This window comes from Pithys albifrons, chromosome 3 (assembly GCF_047495875.1).
Source record: "Pithys albifrons albifrons isolate INPA30051 chromosome 3, PitAlb_v1, whole genome shotgun sequence".
NCBI classification, from domain to species: Eukaryota; Metazoa; Chordata; class Aves; order Passeriformes; family Thamnophilidae; genus Pithys; species Pithys albifrons.
The window spans coordinates 22831517-22849011 of NC_092460.1; the positions used below are offsets into that span (position 1 = coordinate 22831517).

General features: G+C 45.4%; 1 protein-coding gene across 2 annotated transcripts in view; it reads right to left on the minus strand.

The window, feature by feature from the left end:
- Positions 1-17495, minus strand: part of NUP210 (nucleoporin 210) — a 64412-nt gene that overhangs the window by 21123 nt on the left and 25794 nt on the right. For both annotated transcript variants that reach the window (XM_071550988.1, XM_071550987.1), the window contains exons 12-20: positions 16555-16710; positions 13499-13694; positions 11825-11970; positions 9991-10212; positions 8609-8782; positions 5238-5430; positions 4861-4967; positions 2550-2654; positions 2315-2416 (exon numbers count right to left, since the gene is read on the minus strand). In XM_071550988.1, coding sequence (XP_071407089.1) covers positions 2315-2416; positions 2550-2654; positions 4861-4967; positions 5238-5430; positions 8609-8782; positions 9991-10212; positions 11825-11970; positions 13499-13694; positions 16555-16710 — 1401 coding nt within the window. The remainder of the gene's footprint in view (positions 1-2314; positions 2417-2549; positions 2655-4860; positions 4968-5237; positions 5431-8608; positions 8783-9990; positions 10213-11824; positions 11971-13498; positions 13695-16554; positions 16711-17495) is intronic.

Sequence of the window (17495 nt, forward strand, 5' to 3'; positions counted from 1 at the left end):
GGCAGAAGCAGTTGGATGTGGAAATTTCCAAGACTTAGACAGAGAATTCTTCGATAAAAGTAAAAGTAAAGCTGTAAAATGTATGTAAAAAGTATCATGCTACTGAGCCAGTGCAAACAGCTCCTGGGCAGCAAGTGAATTAACAGATCTTCATCTAGAACAGTCTGGCATCCTGTTATTCTTCTGCCATCAAAGGGGGGGGGAAAGTCACAACTAATCATTTGCAGAAGTGAGACTTAGTAGAGTGAAAAACAAAATGATAAGGAAAAAAATAACCAAGGACAAAGATTATGCCTATAAAGCATTGGTGTAGCTTCCTGCAGCTTCCTGTAGCTTCCTACACTACCATTACTGAATGAGTAGCCAAAATTTGGTGGTAAAAATCCAAAACCCTCCCAGGTAAGAGGATGGTAGACAAGTCAGGTATTTCTTTAATACAACTATTATTTAGTTAAGTTTTAAGACAAAGAATGTACATGTTACACTAATCAGAGTAAAACAATGAAGAGACCTTTGCCCCCAGAACAGGGTGCCCCTCCCAAGGCACCTCCACAGCTTTCCCAAGGCCATCCTCCCCACTCAGCAACTCTGCAGTTCTCCTGCCTGACCTTTCCACACAGCTCAGGGTGTTCTCTTCACCCCCAGAGGCACCTGCCCTTTGGCAGGGACAGCACAGGGGCTGTGAGCTGTGCCCAAGGGCAGCCAGGCCCAGGTCAGAGGGGCTGAGACACCTCCCAGCATCCCCTGGCAGCACCACAGGAGCTGAGCCAGAGCAGTGGGCAGAGCTGACATTCTGTTCTCTGAGGGCACCACTCTTACTTTTGCCTCAGAATAGAAAGGGATGTGAAGTTTTAATAAAGGTCAGCATGCAGAACGGCAGCAGTTGCAGAGTGGGTGGCTCCACAGGGCTGGGGAGAAGAGCAGGGACGTGGCCAGGAGGAGTGCAGAGCCTGGGAATTGCTGCTCCACAGAACCTGAGTTTAGTTTCTCACAACAGTTTACTGCCAAATCTTTCTCTACCAACTTGGCTGCACTGGTGCCTGCCTGGCACAGCCTGGCACACCAGCCTGGAGCCTGCTGAGCTCCCAGCCAGACCAGCCTGCTGTCTTCCATGGAAAAATCCAGGGGCACTGCTGGGATTTAACTCAAGAACAGCACACAGGACTAACAAATTTGTAAAATTTTGAGGGGATGGTATTTTTTTAAAATGTGTTAAAAAATGGAGTTTTCTCTCCTTTTATCTGACAGGTAGATAAAATAAATCTCTTTTAACACTTCACAAAGCCTATTTTGCTGTCACTGCTCCACTCCTTAATTTCAGACAAGAGCAGTGAACTTACCTTGCATTCCTCACTGCTAAACCATGAGGGAGATCTGACTACAAAACTATTAAGAGTTTAAACAGTGCACTATGTAGAGAAAAAAGCTCATCACCTCTACTTTTCCCCCACCTCTGTGCCTCTGACTTGGAGAAATATTCCCACCTCACACTTGCAACAGCTAGAGACAATCAAAATGTTTCATAAAATCTTTTGATACTTTAATTTCCATCTTAATTATTATTTCACAACTTTATCAACATTATTTCTTACGGGAAAAATCTGTAAGTTATAAATTGGTAAAGATTACTCTTCAAAACAACTTGTGTCATTTCCAGTTCTTGCCTGATGAAAGCAGCAATGCAAACATAGTTTAATTGTTGCTCATTGTACAATGTATTTCAGATCGTGGGCCTGGATGAGGTCAACCATAATTGTAGTTTAATTGCATCTTCCAGTGGAAAAGTGCACTAAAAACTTAATATGGAGATGAGAAATAAAATCTTTAATAGATATTTATTCGCACAGTCAGGATGAAATACTCTGACAGAAAAATACCCTGAAACAGCACTAGAGGATAGAAGAATTTGAAGGTTTCAGAAGTCCTGGCCTACAGTGAATACTTCAGTATTGCTCTGGACACCAACTGATCTTTTGTGTAACACTTCTGAATTCTCCTGTCACATTATTTGCCATTGTGTGTTTGTGAAATCAGGAACATTTTACTGCAAAAACTAGTGGGTGCAGAACTTGGTAAAGGCTTTTACCTTGTAGAGAGAACACATGTGCATTACAGCTGTACTAAAACAAACTCCCATCCCTGGAACTGCCTGTGCCAAGCCGCCCTGGCCTAAAGTGACTGTAACAGGCCACACCACCAAAATCAGCTCCTGTCTCTCCATCCACATGTATTGGGAGATGACCAGCAGTGATGAAGCTGCAGAATGACAACCAGGTCACCAAAAAGGCATAAAATCCCAAAATACTGCACTCACCAAAGCAACACCTCGAGTCTTCTCATGTGTCACTCTCACAACATTTGGCACACTGGTATTAATGAAAAAATATCCAGAACCTTCTTTGATGAAAAGTTCTGCCTGCAAAACCAGAAAAGCATCCAGAATTAGATTGTACCTTTCTAGTTCCTTGCTAGAATTGGTTTCCTTAGGCATATTATGCAATTTGTGATGTTTCCCCCTGCAGTCAGAGAGCAGCAGGGGAGCTCCTTACACGAATGTCAGGGTGGTTGTAAATGGAGATGTCAGGAGGGCTCACTTGGACATCTTCCACCAGCATCAGCTCCACTGTGGCAGACACTGGGACCATGGCTTCATACTGCAAGAAACGATTTTAGCTGTTACAGCAAAGAGAAAATAGTGCAAGTCTCTTGTTTGTGCAGGGAGGATGTTTAAAGCAGGTGAACAAAGAACCGGAGCTGGAGAAGTTTGGGTTATCAGGATGCCCCACGACTGGCTCAGCTGCTTTCCCTCCTCTCCAGGTAAGGTCACACCCAGGGCATGGCCTCCAGTTCTGCAGTCTTGGCCCAGACAGAGAACAAAGGCCCCCACACTGACGGTGCAGCAGGATCAGTCAATCCAGCCTGACATGCACAGACAGGGTATTAACTCAGAGACACAGCCCAAGTTCATTCAGATTGATAAAGCTGATACAGACAGAAGGTTTCCTACTTCTAACTCATTTTTTGGGATATCTCTTAGCAGGCCACCAAAAGAAATTCCTCCTTAAGTGTAACTACACAAGCACTGGACCAGATGTATGTTTAATCTCTCACTCATAACAAAATTAGCTTAGAAAAGGAAAAAAGGTTTTGAGAGGAAGTTACTGCTCTGTACCCATTTCACCTCATTAGTAGAATTATTTCCTTGATGTAGAAAGGATGTCATCTTTCCCTAATGAGATAACAGGGTGTTCCACTTGAACTGGAACAATGATCAAGACATCTTTAATACACCATCTATTAGATTTTTGTGTGTTTTTGGCTGCAAGAAAGAAGTGTAAGTATGGGCAGGTCTGAGAGCAGAACACAGCAGTCCATCACTAACGTATTCGAAAAAAGCAGCCAAGTTACTTAATTTAAACAAATAACACACGAGCCTACAAAGCGTAGCAGAACTGGTATCTGCAGCTTCTCCTCAGCTATCAAAAAGGTTCCTCCCAAATTTAAACACCAGAACAACTCCAGTGCCATTTTACATGTATGTATCCCTGAAATATGACAAACTTCTCTGAATTCAAGGCAAAGTTTAGAGCCTTCACTTTCTAATTGTCTCTAAAAAAGAAGAAAGTATATTGAGTATTGGCCTAATAAAGCAGAGCACAGTGAATTACAAAATCATTACAGAATACAAAGAGTCCATGTTGCAATTCAGTTTTTAAGAGAAAAAAAAAGGAAACAGAACCAAATATCTGAAATAGGCTCAGTGGCAAAGTAACTGTGTCTCTACCGTAGCAATTCTGACCAAGGTGTCAGTTCTTCAGGGGAAATGCATTGACACATTTCCCAACAGGGACAGCCTGGAAACCTCACTGAAAAGTCAAGAACCAAGTAGCAAAACAGATCAACTCCCAGAGAATTTACCATCCAGATGCCCAGCCTGGGCCCCACTGACACCAATTTGGCCCACAGGGTATTGCACTAGTGCCCATCTGTACCTGCTTTAACACTGTAACCTCTACCTGCATATTTTACTCTTTGCTTCAACTTAACTCTCATGGTACCTGATTCAGAACCCACTTAAATCCTGCTTAACAAAATCAAACAGAAGTTCAGTTTAGGAAGCAGGGTACTTTAAGAGTCAGTTACTTTGCATGTCAGGTTATTCCACAGGCTGAAACCTGCCTTTATATTCAGTTTGAAAAAGTGACATAAACAGAAGAGTGCCATCTGTTTACACCTGCCCTTTGTTTCTCATCACTACCTTTTGCCATTTTTCTCCTCTATGTTGAGTATCTACAAACTAAAGTATTTCAGAGAGTGGCTAATGACTTGTAAAATGAGAGCCTGAGCTTATGGCTGGCACTGCACAAAGGAGAAGTCTTTCAGGAAAAACCAAAAGAGCATTAGTCAGAGCCCAGACTAACATATGGTCCACATGAGGCATCAGGGAGCTTTTGCTTTGCGCCTGTAGAATTTTCCCACCCAGCTCTGCAGGGACTATAACCCATTTCTTTCCCCAGTGACAGCTGCACTGAGCACATGGTTGCTTCATGAAGGACAAGCAGCAGAGATTCACCAATTCATTACAAAAACCTGACTAGAAACAAAACCAATAGAAACACTTCTGTCATCCCCTTGCCCAGATGGTTAAAAAACTCCCAATATGGATATGATTGATATGGACAGCAACACCCAGTGCAGAGGAAAGCAGGAATAGCCAGGAACAAGAATCAAACCAAGTCCCCAGGACCAGCCATGGACCTGCCTTACTGTACATTGCTATTCACCAAGGAAATAAATATACCACAGGACCACTGGGTGTTAAGCACAGAAAAATGGCAATAAACACCGGAGTTCTGTTACCTGCATTTTCACTTTGGCTGCCTTGAGGTGGCACTCCTGGTACCCAGTGGCAGTTGCAGAGATGGCAGCTGTCCCAAACTCACGCTGAACTACAACAGTTTGTAGGCCTACAATCAAACAAAGGTGAAAAACACTCTGCTTAGCTCTTCTAGAATCATTCTCAACAGACAACAATTTTGTTCATCAAGATAGCTTCTAGGCATTGCTTTTTTCTGCCCCCCCCCCCCAATAAACAGCCACACTAAAAAATGCACCTTGATGACAAGCTGAAATATGACTGCAGTTTACAGTAATTTCTTTAATCAAGCTCAGACATTACCAAACAGATTTAATCCTGATCTTCAAATAATGGAATGCTCATCTAAACTAACTCATACCGTGCATTTTCTTCTGACCATTTCCATCCTCCTTCAGAATCAACTCCATTGGCACAGAAGGCTCAATATGAGCAAAGGTTGCTTTTGTTGACTCCCAGACAACATTAAGAGAGCTGAAGTTATCAAATTTACTGCCTTGTTGGTCATAGGCAGCCAAATCCAGCACTGGCTTGTGATAATTTGAAACAGGAAGCTGAAAAAGAAGGAGTATTTTGAATTGAACAGATACAAGAGGGTTTTTTAATCATTAAAAGAAAATGTAAGCTGAGGTTCATGAAATTTATTGTAACACTCATTACATGAGGAATGTTCATTAAAAGGAGTCATCAATGCAAATCATTAAGCTGTACTTCAACTGTAAGGGGTTTTGGTTTTTCAGGATGGGGTTTTGGTCAGCCAGGGAATTACTTTAAAACAAATAAACAAACAAAACCCCCAAAAGAACAAAACCAAAATCAAACTCCAGTTCAACTACGTCCTTTAGTATTCAAATAGTGAAGAATGCTGCTGTTTGCGAGAAGCTCAGATTCTGGTGTTGTTCCTGTGAAATGCATTAGTAGGAGCAGAGTGCCGGCAGAAGCTGAGCTGACACACAGTGCAGCCAGGAAAGCAGGTGAGCCCTGAACTGACTAATAATATACAAAAATCTCCTTCTCATCTTGTTTTTACACAGAAGCTACTTAAAATGATTCATCAATTCAACAGGCATTGCAGTTTTAGTAAAGGAGGATGACTTTTGTGTTTGCCTGGGAATATTACCATGACAAAACACGGTTTACTGAGCAGCCAACACGTGACAACACTCATTGGAATGAAGAACACAGGATAAAAATAGCAAAGTTCTTTAAGCTTGATAATCTACACATATTTGTTGTCCATTTACTGTGACTCAGGGGTGCAAAGCTGGATACTTCTGATGTCACTGTATGTGCTTCCATAGGGATCCTCATTTGTTGAATGGCTACAAGTTTGTGTCTTTACTGGTAAGACACCCACATGGATGGTAAAATATGTCTCTATACACTCAGTGAACAGTTAGGTTAGAATGAAGTGTTATGGAGAAAAGGACTTCCCTTAGAAACAACTGCTGGAAATATTTCCCCCTCCTTTTATTTACTGTTTTTAATAAAAAATAATTTTATCTCACAAGTCAGAATGGCCTCCTCACTGTGACACTTAGTGAGAAGCCACAATCCAAATGCTTTTAGGTATATTCGTATTTTCTGGTAGGTCCCTTTATAAACCTGTTTGAATGATCACTGTAGAATCACTGAATTAAAGAATGATCTGCGTTGAAAGGACCTTAAAGCCCATCCACTGCCACCCCTGCCATGGGCAGGGACACCTCCCACCAGCCCAGGGTGCTCCAAGCCCTGTCCAACCTGGCCTGCGACACTCCCAGGGATGGGGCAACCACAGCTTCTCTGGGCACCTGTGCCAGGGCCTCACCACCCTCCCAGCCAGGAATTCCTTCCCAGTATCCCATCTAACCCTGCCCTCTGGCAGTGGGAAGTAATTCCGTCTTCTCCAGTCACTCCATCCCTTGTCCCAGGTCCCTCTCCAGCTCTCCTAGAGCCCCCTTAGGCCCTGGAAGGGGCTCTCAGGTGTCCCTGGAGCCTTCTCCTCTCCAGGTGACCCCCCCAGCTCTCCCAGCCTGGCTCCAGGGCAGAGGGATCCAGCCCCCTGAGGGTCTCTGTGGCCTCTTCTGGACTCTCCAGCAGTTTCATGTCCTTGTTGTGCTGGCAGCCCCAGGGCTGGACACAGACCTCCAGACGGGGTCTCACAGGGCAGAACAGAGGGGGAGAATCCCCTCCTTGGCCCTGCTGTCCCCACCTCTCACACTGCAGGAGCCCCTCCCTCCCCCTGCTCTCTGCAGCACACAGGGACTGCAGCACTGCTCCTCCTGCAGCAGCACAGGGACAGCAGCACTGCTCCTTCTGCAGCACACAGGGACAGCGGCACTGCTCCTCCTGCAGCAGCACAGGGACAGCGGCACTGCACCTCCTGCAGCACACAGGGACTGCAGCACTGCTCCTCCTGCAGCACACAGGGACAGCGGCACTGCTCCTCCTGCAGCACACAGGGACTGCAGCACTGCTCCTCCTGCAGCACACAGGGACAGCAGCACTGCTCCTCCTGCAGCAGCACAGGGACAGCAGCACTGCTCCTCCTGCAGCAGCACAGGGACAGCAGCACTGCTCCTCCTGCAGCACACAGGGACTGCAGCACTGCTCCTCCTGCAGCACACAGGGACAGCAGCACTGCTCCTCCTGCAGCACACAGGGACTGCAGCACTGCTCCTCCTGCAGCAGCACAGGGACAGCAGCACTGCTCCTCCTGCAGCAGCACAGGGACAGCAGCACTGCTCCTCCTGCAGCACACAGGGACTGCAGCACTGCTCCTCCTGCAGCAGCACAGGGACAGCAGCACTGCTCCTCCTGCAGCACACAGGGACAGCAGCACTGCTCCTCCTGCAGCACACAGGGACAGCAGCACTGCTCCTCCTGCAGCACACAGGGACAGCAGCACTGCTCCTCCTGCAGCACACAGGGACTGCAGCACTGCTCCTCCTGCAGCACACAGGGACAGCAGCACTGCTCCTCCTGCAGCACACAGGGACAGCGGCACTGCTCCTCCTGCAGCAGTACAGGGACAGCGGCACTGCTCCTCCTGCAGCAGTACAGGGACAGCAGCACTGCTCCTCCTGCAGCACACAGGGACAGCAGCACTGCTCCTCCTGCAGCACACAGGGACTGCAGCACTGCTCCTCCTGCAGCACACAGGGACAGCAGCACTGCTCCTCCTGCAGCAGCACAGGGACAGCAGCACTGCTCCTCCTGCAGCACACAGGGACAGCAGCACTGCTCCTCCTGCAGCAGCACAGGGACAGCAGCACTGCTCCTCCTGCAGCACACAGGGACAGCAGCACTGCTCCTCCTGCAGCACACAGGGACTGCAGCACTGCTCCTCCTGCAGCACACAGGGACAGCAGCACTGCTCCTCCTGCAGCAGCACAGGGACAGCAGCACTGCTCCTCCTGCAGCACACAGGGACAGCAGCACTGCTCCTCCTGCAGCAGCACAGGGACAGCAGCACTGCTCCTCCTGCAGCACACAGGGACAGCAGCACTGCTCCTCCTGCAGCAGCACAGGGACAGCAGCACTGCTCCTCCTGCAGCACTGCTCCTCCTGCAGCAGCACAGGGACAGCAGCACTGCTCCTCCTGCAGCACACAGGGACAGCAGCACTGCTCCTCCTGCAGCACACAGGGACAGCAGCACTGCTCCTCCTGCAGCAGGTCAGCTGCTTCATTTCACACAGGGAGCTCCAAACACTGATCCTTCCGTTAAACGAACAATTCCCTTCTCTTACCACTTGCTTGTTTTGCTGCATCAAAGGGCAGGAGAGGTCAAACTGGGGACTGCCATAAACAGGGATCAGGGTGAGCCGGGAAGGGACAGCACAGATGAATTTCACCACAGCAGCTTCCACCACAGGGAAGGGGTTGGTGACTGTGGGGCTGTTCCCAACTGTGAAGGTAATAACCTGAAAACAAGGAGATGAGGAAAGAGAGTTTAGGCATATTCTATTTCCACAGGTCTCAGTTACACTCTGATGTCAGAATGAAGAAGCAAAAATACAATTCTTGGGGATTTACAGCACCATTAAGACACAGGAAAAAGGAGGTGCATATCTCAAGCACAGCTCTATACCACAAGCAAAGTACTACTCCTGGGAACTGTTCCCAGGTATTCATGTTCATTACTATCAAACTAAATTCACAACAAATCTCTTGTAACTTAAAAAATAAACAGCAGGTGTTCTTGCAGAGTGAGAAAAGAACAACCCAAAGACAGTATTTATAATCACTTCAGTGTGTTTAAAAACATCTTCTCTTTTACATTCCTTTTTCAGTTTCCAGTAAACCAATGGATCTAAAGCCAGAGAGGGGTATCCCAGCAGGCTGGCTCAGCCACTCATGCACTGGTGCAGAGCCATGCAGGAGTGCTCTATGTGGGCAGCCAGCCCGTGGTCCTAGACCCAGACACAGTCCCAGACATCACCAACAAGGTCTGTTCTTTTTGAATTTGCACTTACAGAAAGAGCTCCACTTGGTAGAGTGTCCACTGAGGAAATCAGTGGAATTTGGCAGTCCCAGCAAAATGCTCAGGCCTTGCAGAAGTGCAAGAGAAAAACATCAAATCAAAGCTAAATGCTCTATAGACTGGGGAAGGTGAGCAAAACAGGATAAATCACTTGTGCATGGTGAAGAGAGCAAGACCAGGTGGGAAATGACAACAGCCACACTCACAATGGGTGCACAAACAGCAGAGCCATAAATTCCTCCGGCTGTCATTTGTTAGAATAAACAGAATTACACTGTGGTTAAGAGGAGCAGGTCAGAGAGAAGAGGTAGCTTGCTGCAGTAACCTTCTGCTTATGTAAGCTGAAGCAGCACAGATCAGGATGTTTAGTGCATCCCACAACATAAGGTTTCTCTGACTTGGGTTTATACTGCAATAAACCCATCATAAACCACTTCATAACATAATGTTGGGAAATGCTCACTCTAAAACCTGTACCAGCATCACAATGCATAAACAATATACTTACCCAAGTCCTTTACTGGCTTATTATAAAAACAACCTGCTATGGAACAGGTATATGGCACCATAAATCTGCCTGGAGCCTGTTCTCAGCTGCTTGAGCTCAGTGTTTGATGGAGGGCAGCACAAATACCTTCTGGCACTTACTTGCTCTCCCAGGCTTTTGCACAACACTCTAACCCTGTGCTGGTTGTTGTTTTCAGATGTAGAATGTTCAAACAGAGACAGGAGAACACTTTCTGCATCCTCAGCAGTGATGTTCCTGAAGAACTTGGAAGGTTCGTGGACCCATGGTCTAGGTCCTCTTTCAAACAACATGTCTTTGGAGGAACCCAAAGTCACTAAGGCAACAGATGGTGGATCGACAGCCTGTAATGAAAGAATGAATTACACATTAATAATTCTGTTTACACATAGTTTAGTTGTGCCTTGCAAAATAAACTCCCTTCTTAATGGAACAGCTGTATTTGTTGCTTTGATTAGGCTGTGCTTTCTCCCACGTGGTTTGTCAGCAGTTACTGAAAAACAGAGCTGCACCAAAATAATTGCCATCACCTACAAGAGTTCTGTCCAGTTGGATTACAGTCAAAGGACCCCATGGATCCAAAGAAAAGTTTTAGCTGCATTTTAATCACATCTTTTTCATGAAGAATTACACCAAAAGAGCTCTAATGTACTCTTCTGAGCACAGAGATAGTATTCTGCTACACTTTTAAATAGACAGTACTTTAAATGAATGAAGTAATGTCACACTGTGCTTTCACTTGACAGGGCTCTCTCCAGCACCGTTCTGTGTATGTAATTCATCTCCTACACAGGTTTTACTTCAAACCTCTCTAACAAATTCTGCATTGATGTGTATCCCTGGGGCAGCCTGTGCTGTTCATCACCACAGCAATTAACCTGACATTTAATACACAAAACCCATTTGTAGCTTGTGTTCTACATCATCATATTACTTTGGTGTTTATTAAGAAAGAAAGAGCAGCTAAAAAAGGATGGTTCACTTCTTTCCACAGGTGCATTTTGGTAGGAAGAGAGAAAAGGCAAGGGTTGGTATAAATCTTCTTTCCTCCCATTTACTCCCTGCTTGTATGTGTAATATGAAGCTAAAATCTCATTAGAAAACTCTAAGATTTAGTCTCAAGCGTCTCCTTGCCCTTGGACTGTTTATCTTTCTCCCACTTTGTAATGATGTAATTTATTTATTAATACATGTCTGACAGAAAAATGCTGCCTTCCCTTTCTAGGCACCATAAATACTTCATTCTACAGACAGGAGGGAAAAGAATGTGGAAATCACTGCTCTACACTTAAAAGAAAAAGAAGTTCTTCACTGAGATACCTGAGCACAGACTATTTTTTGTTAAAGTGCACTTAATCCACCCTCCTTGCCACCATAACCTGGCTCTCTCAGGTATCCCAGAATCATTTAACTTCACACATGAAAAGCAGCTTTACAACACTTCAAGGGGCTTTGCTAATAAATGGGAATCCCACCACACATATGAAAAATCCCTGATTAGAGCGACTCTGCTTCTCTCACTGCTGTCAAAAACAGAACCAAAAGTGTACACACTCTCCTCAGGACATCTCGGCATCCTAAATAGTATTTGAAGATATTTGACAGAAAAGTGTATTTAAAACATAAAATCATCATTATAGTCACAAATTTGTATGATTTGCACTAATATTTTTTCCAGATTTGAGGGGGAAAAGCTATGGTCAAATGCACTAGACTTCAGCTTTCAGGGTCAGTGCTGGGTCTCTGAAGATGAGGTACCATAAGCATCCTGTTCTGTCCTTCTGTCTGTTGACCCTGTACTCAGCTTCATTGTTTCTTCAGTGAACTGCCCAACAGTGAAATAAAAAAATGACCACCTGCTTTTTTAAGCATATTCATTACATAATACCAACTTGCTATTTGTCATTCGGAGACATTATAAGGGAAGCATTGCTTTAGGAGCAGTGAAGGACTTACTTTCAGTGGCAGGTAGGCAGCGATGGCGATGCTGGCGCTGAGGTGGACGTGCCCATGGGTGTAACTCACCACCAGGGTTGTGTATCCCGGAGCTTCAGCTCTCACTCGGACTCCACTGCAAAATTCAGCCGTTGGCTTAAGCCTTCCTGTGAGATAAATGAAAATATACGAAAACACATTTGGAGAGAAATGCCCAGGCATGTTAATCAAGTTCAACACAGCTTTTTGAAGGGAGCCTACATGAGAGCTGGAGAGGACTTTGGGCAAGGGATGGAGGGACAGGATAAGGGGAATGGCTTTAAACTGCCAGAGGGCAGAGATAGATGGGGTATTGGGAAGGAATCCTCCCTGTGAGGGAAGTGAGGCCCTGGCACAGGGTGCCCAGAGAAGCTGTGGCTGCCCCATCCCCCGAAGTGCCCAAGGCCAGGTTGGACAGGGCTTGGAGCACCCTGGGCTGGTGGAAGGTGTCCCTTTCTATCCAAGGGGTGGAACATGATGGGCTTTAAGGACCCCTCCAACCCAAACCATTTCATGAGTTTGTAACTGATGGTTCTATGATAACTTTTCTCAACAAAAGTAGTTGCACCAGAAGTACAGATGTGTCCTCCAACCAAATGGGTACAACTCATCACTACTGTCTTTCATATACCAAAATATCTTTCAAATGGCTTTAGTTTCACACTGTCCTAATCAGAACGTGAGCCTTTACTGTGGTACAAACTAATATAACCTCTCTTTTACTGAATATTTTCTTCTTGCTGTTCCAAGATGAAAGGGGCTTGTAATTAAGCACAATAAAGTCCTACTGCTTAGCAAATCTTTCCTGGAAGACCCACCTGAACTGCAGGAAATACCTCATTTCTCCAGCTCAAGGTAAGGTTTTCTCATGAAATGTCTCTGCTTATTTAGAGGACACTCTGGAGCTTGGGAGGGGTCTGCTTTTCATTTTTTGGAAACAAACACTGCAACAGCACACTATGTAATGATATTTCAAACTGCTGCCTCTCAGACAGAGAGATGGTACAATGCAGAATGGTTTTACTGGCTCAAGAGCACAAACCCCAAGAAATTAGAGGTATGTCTGAATAACATACAGAATTCAGAGGTTACAGGAACAAGCACAGTGCTCAGTTACCACCTGGCCCAGCAGCATTAAACTCAATCTTTTAAAATAACAGACATACCTGATGAGGCATTTCTTAAAGAAATGAGCTTAACAAGAACAGGGCTTGGGCAAAGTTAAGCAGCTGATTGTCTTAGTCCCTTGTGAGCAAACCATGAACAGTGTCCATACAGAACTGAAAGCACTGATGGACAGTTTGGCAAAGCAGTTTATGATGAGTGTTCCTGTCAGCCTTCTGATGCTACCTCAATATGTGGACCTTCCTCATGAGAAATCCAACAGCTTTGTTAACAGAAGCACATCAAAAATACTCCATCAGTGGAAAGACAAAAGGGAGATCACACATGATCCAATAAAATGACTGCCAAATGCTTTTAGAGTCTCCAAAACGTCAAAAATATCAAAGGGAAGTTCTGCATAAGAAAGTAAATGCATCCTCAAAATAAAACTGTTCTTATCCCCTTCTCTGGAGACCTCTGTGGGAAACAGAGCAATGAAAGATGTGTGACAGGAACATCTTAACTTCCAAAACAGGGAGGGGGGTAAATCACCTTCAAGTGTGCTGAACACGTCCTGGTTCTCCACTTCCACCTGCAGCTCCAAGTGTGAGCAGTCCCCCAGGGGGATCGGCCTGTCCGTCTCGGCGGTGAGGCCACTGATCCGCAGGGGCAGCTCCAGGATCTGCCCAACACGAGTCTCCACCTGGCACGGGGCGAACTCCATCCTGCTGGACTCGGCGACATACACCTGGGGGGGGGGGCACACAGGACAGGGGGAGCTCAGAGCTCTTCTCACATTAGCCTGGTGATCCTTTCACCGCCTCTCCTATAACTGTCTCTTCTGCTTGGCTGATTTAAGGTGTGGACCAGGTTGTGTGGTATCTCCAGGAGATACAATCACCAACTGGAAGAGGTTTAGCATCCAACACTGACCTTCAAAGCATAACTATTTGAGTTAGACCTGACACAGCAAGGCTCCCCAGCCTCCATCACTCACAGCAGCAGGCAACATTAAAGGAACTAATAACCCAAATATTTTCTCAATGGCTTTTGTTTCTTCCTTCTTGCACTTCTGTTTGCAAAAATTTTTTTATAGCTGTCCAGGGTCCAGCACTTCCACACAGTAATTTGCAGAAATCTAAAATAAGTCAACAAGTATCTACTGCCTAATCCAATAACCTTCTGCTTCAACAAGTAATCTTTATGTGATTACTTTCAGAAAAAAAGACTGGCAGAAATAGATCTTCCATGCTATTACAGAGGCTGGTGAGGCCCTGGCACGGGGTGCCCAGAGAAGCTGTGGCTGCCCCATCCCTGGGAGTGCCCAAGGCCAGGCTGGACAGGGCTTGGAGCAACCTGGGCTGGTGGAAGGTGTCCCTGCCCATGGCAGAGAGTGGGACTGGTGGGCTTTGAGGTCCCTTCCAACACAAACCATTCTGTGACTCCTCAGTTCTATAGCTGGTGTGTTGATGAATGAGCCTTAATTGTAGTCTTTGTTATTCTGATATGTTTTTGCATTAAAGAATCCAACACAGATTGACCATGTATTTCATGACAATTTCTATGATCAAAGCTTCTATTTGCAAAATCTTCTGCAAATGGCTTCAGGATACTGAACCATATGATAGAGAGTTAAACGTGTAATCTGTCCGGATTAACTACTCCAAAAAGCACTACTACTAAACTTGCTCACTGAGGTCAGCAAATAGAACTCTTCAGAGTTATTCTATGAAGAAAGCAGTTCCTACCACGAGAACAAAGCCATTCAAAAATAACCTATTCAGATTGTGCAATACACTGCTCTGAAAGCCCATGTGGACAGAAGAATTCTTTCTACCTTCAGGCTTTGACTTATGCTTGAGGATAACAAGTTTTAGCTGAAAAACCTTCATTCCTCTGGCTACTGCTGAAACTTCTGCACTGCTAAAAGGAAGCATCCTGGATTGTTTACAGAATTATTTCAGAGCAAGTCTGTAAACTAAATTCTGAACAGACTTTAATCACATCACTATTTCAAGAGGTTTAGTCATTATTTTAAGCATCAAGCTTAGTATCTCTCAAACTCATTTTGTAGAATTGAGCAAAACCTGAAGCTAACTTGCCCCTCAAGAGCCAGCATTAATAGATGCAGCTGCTCCAAGTTAGAAATATTTTTCTCAAAACACCCACACTAAAAACACTGAAAAAACAGAAAAATAAAAAAGATAGGAAAAATATCTGTTTCCATATTTTGCTCTTCATTATGGGACAGCCTTGGCCAAACACATTTTTTGACGCTTTTGTCCAAAGGGACTTTGGTTCAACTGAAGAGCAGCACAATTCCAGCAGTGCTGCACAAGGGAATACTTACAAACTGGGAGGTGCTTTGTAGAGCTGATCAAGGTATATTGGCTGCAATCAGCCTGCCGCCCACCAGCTGCCAACTGGCAGGGAAGGTGCAGTGCCCAGGGCTTCCCAGATCCACTGCTCTGCTCCCTAGCAGCAAGGCCCACCACCTCTGGGAGCCTGAGGAGGAGGAGGCTCTTTGCCAGCCTCAGCAACAAACCCACTGCATTGCTGGTCCTGCAGTCACACATCCCTCCTCCCTGGAGCCCTGAGCACTCTCACTTGGCACTCTCAGCTTCTCTGAGGTCAGGAGCACCTTCCTCTTCATCATGTCTCCATTCCCAAGTTTAGCTCTTTGCAGAAGACACAAGGTTCAAGTACAGATTAAAATGCCTCTATTTGGGAAGGCAGCAGAGTAGTGATAGTTCACAGTAGCAAATACACACCACAGCAGTTCTTACTTGTAGTTTTTGTTTTATCATGTTACAGATTCAGTTGCTCTTAAAAGCCTGACAGAGCAAGCACTGACAATAGTTTTGTTAAGGAAGTTTATCTGTGTCCAAAAGACAGAAGGTACCTCCAAATCAGTAACATTCAAGGGGAAAATATTTAAGATTGTGGATTTTCAGTGTTAACCAGAGCAGTTCCTTCACCTTTCTTTGCACACACTTTCTTGTGGGGTCATTCCATGTACAGTTCCTGGATTTTCTTCACATCACACCCTTATCACCATGACCAAATGCTAAGAACAGGGGATGACTTGCACAGACATCACAAAATCCCTCTAGGGAGCTGTTTTTCACTGCCATTTTCTCTTAAGTTTTTAAAATAGGATTTTTCTTGGCCAGCTCTGGTATCAGAATTCATTCTGTGGCAATGTACTCATTTCAGTCCCTTCTCCAGACAGGAACTTCCTTGCACATCCTGGTGTCTGTCATCCTTTAATACCAGGGGAAAACACTCACCTCTCACCCTGCAGAATGCATTTTTAGTTTGGATTGTCTGCTTAGCCAGGCCAGGGGTAAATTACCATTTCCGTCTTGCACTCAAAACTTTCAAGAACAAGGAATCAAACTTGCCAAGGAAATCAGGAAGGGGCAAAAAAGGGAGTAAAGTTAAAGCAGTTTGAATCCCTAAAGCACAAACTGAAACGCATCACAACCTTCCACAGGGCAGGCAGGGAAACCTGGGAACATTTTGGAAGGGGAACGCCTACATTCTCAGGTGCTTCACTGCTTCCAAACCCATATTCAAGAGCAATCAGGAAAAAATAAAAGTCTCACCCTCATTTCTCCATAATGCAGTGGATTCTGAACATCCACTGCATGAATAACACTGATCCCAGCATCACTTCCAGTTGTCATTACTCCTTTGACTGTCACTGTTGCAACAGTCTGGTTAGAAGAGAACCAGGTGAAATTTCCACTTCCCCCATGAGCCTGGAATACAGAGAGAAAATCTGTCAAACACTTTATCCAGTTGATGGTTCTCACATTTCTTTGCTGTCACACCTTTGAATGTCCTGCATGAAAATGAGGACCATGCTGAGAATGGGGAAACACAAATAAAACAACATCTCAGAACTTCCAAGTAAGCAAGGTGAAATTACAGAGGAATGAGAAGATTATTGCCCTTCAATAACTTGAACTTCAGCTTCCTTCATGCACATACCAGTGCTGCCAACCCCAACATCCATCCTGCAGCTGCACAGGTCTGATGGGAGTCTCAGCTCCCAGCTGTGCTTGCAGTCCCAGAGTATTCCAGAGACCAGCACAGAGGCCTAACTGTCCTCAAAACTCCCACTGCCTCTCTGCTGCCCACCTGGGGCTCGGAGCTGCTAACCTGGCACTCTGCACCTACCAGCTTCTTCCAGTGGGAACTCCAATGGGAGGAAGCTAAAGGGAAAAGGAGGTGGGAGGCAGTGAGGGAATGAGGCAACAGGGGAAAAGGGGAAAAGGGCAGCAGGGTTGGGGAAGTCACTCTCTTCTTGGTAATACTTATTTTTATGCCGCAAAACAGTAGGTCCACCTGTAGCCATTCAGCAAATATGCTGCTCCAGGAAGAGATCAGTCAAGCTCATCTCCATGAGGGAGTGGAATTTTTCTGCAGAAGGCTCAGAACTAGGTACTTGATATTATGGTCACATCAACAGAGACAAATACACACCCACTTGTAGGAGTCCCTGGCAGCCAGGGCAGGGCAGGATCTGCTCCAGGTTCCTCCT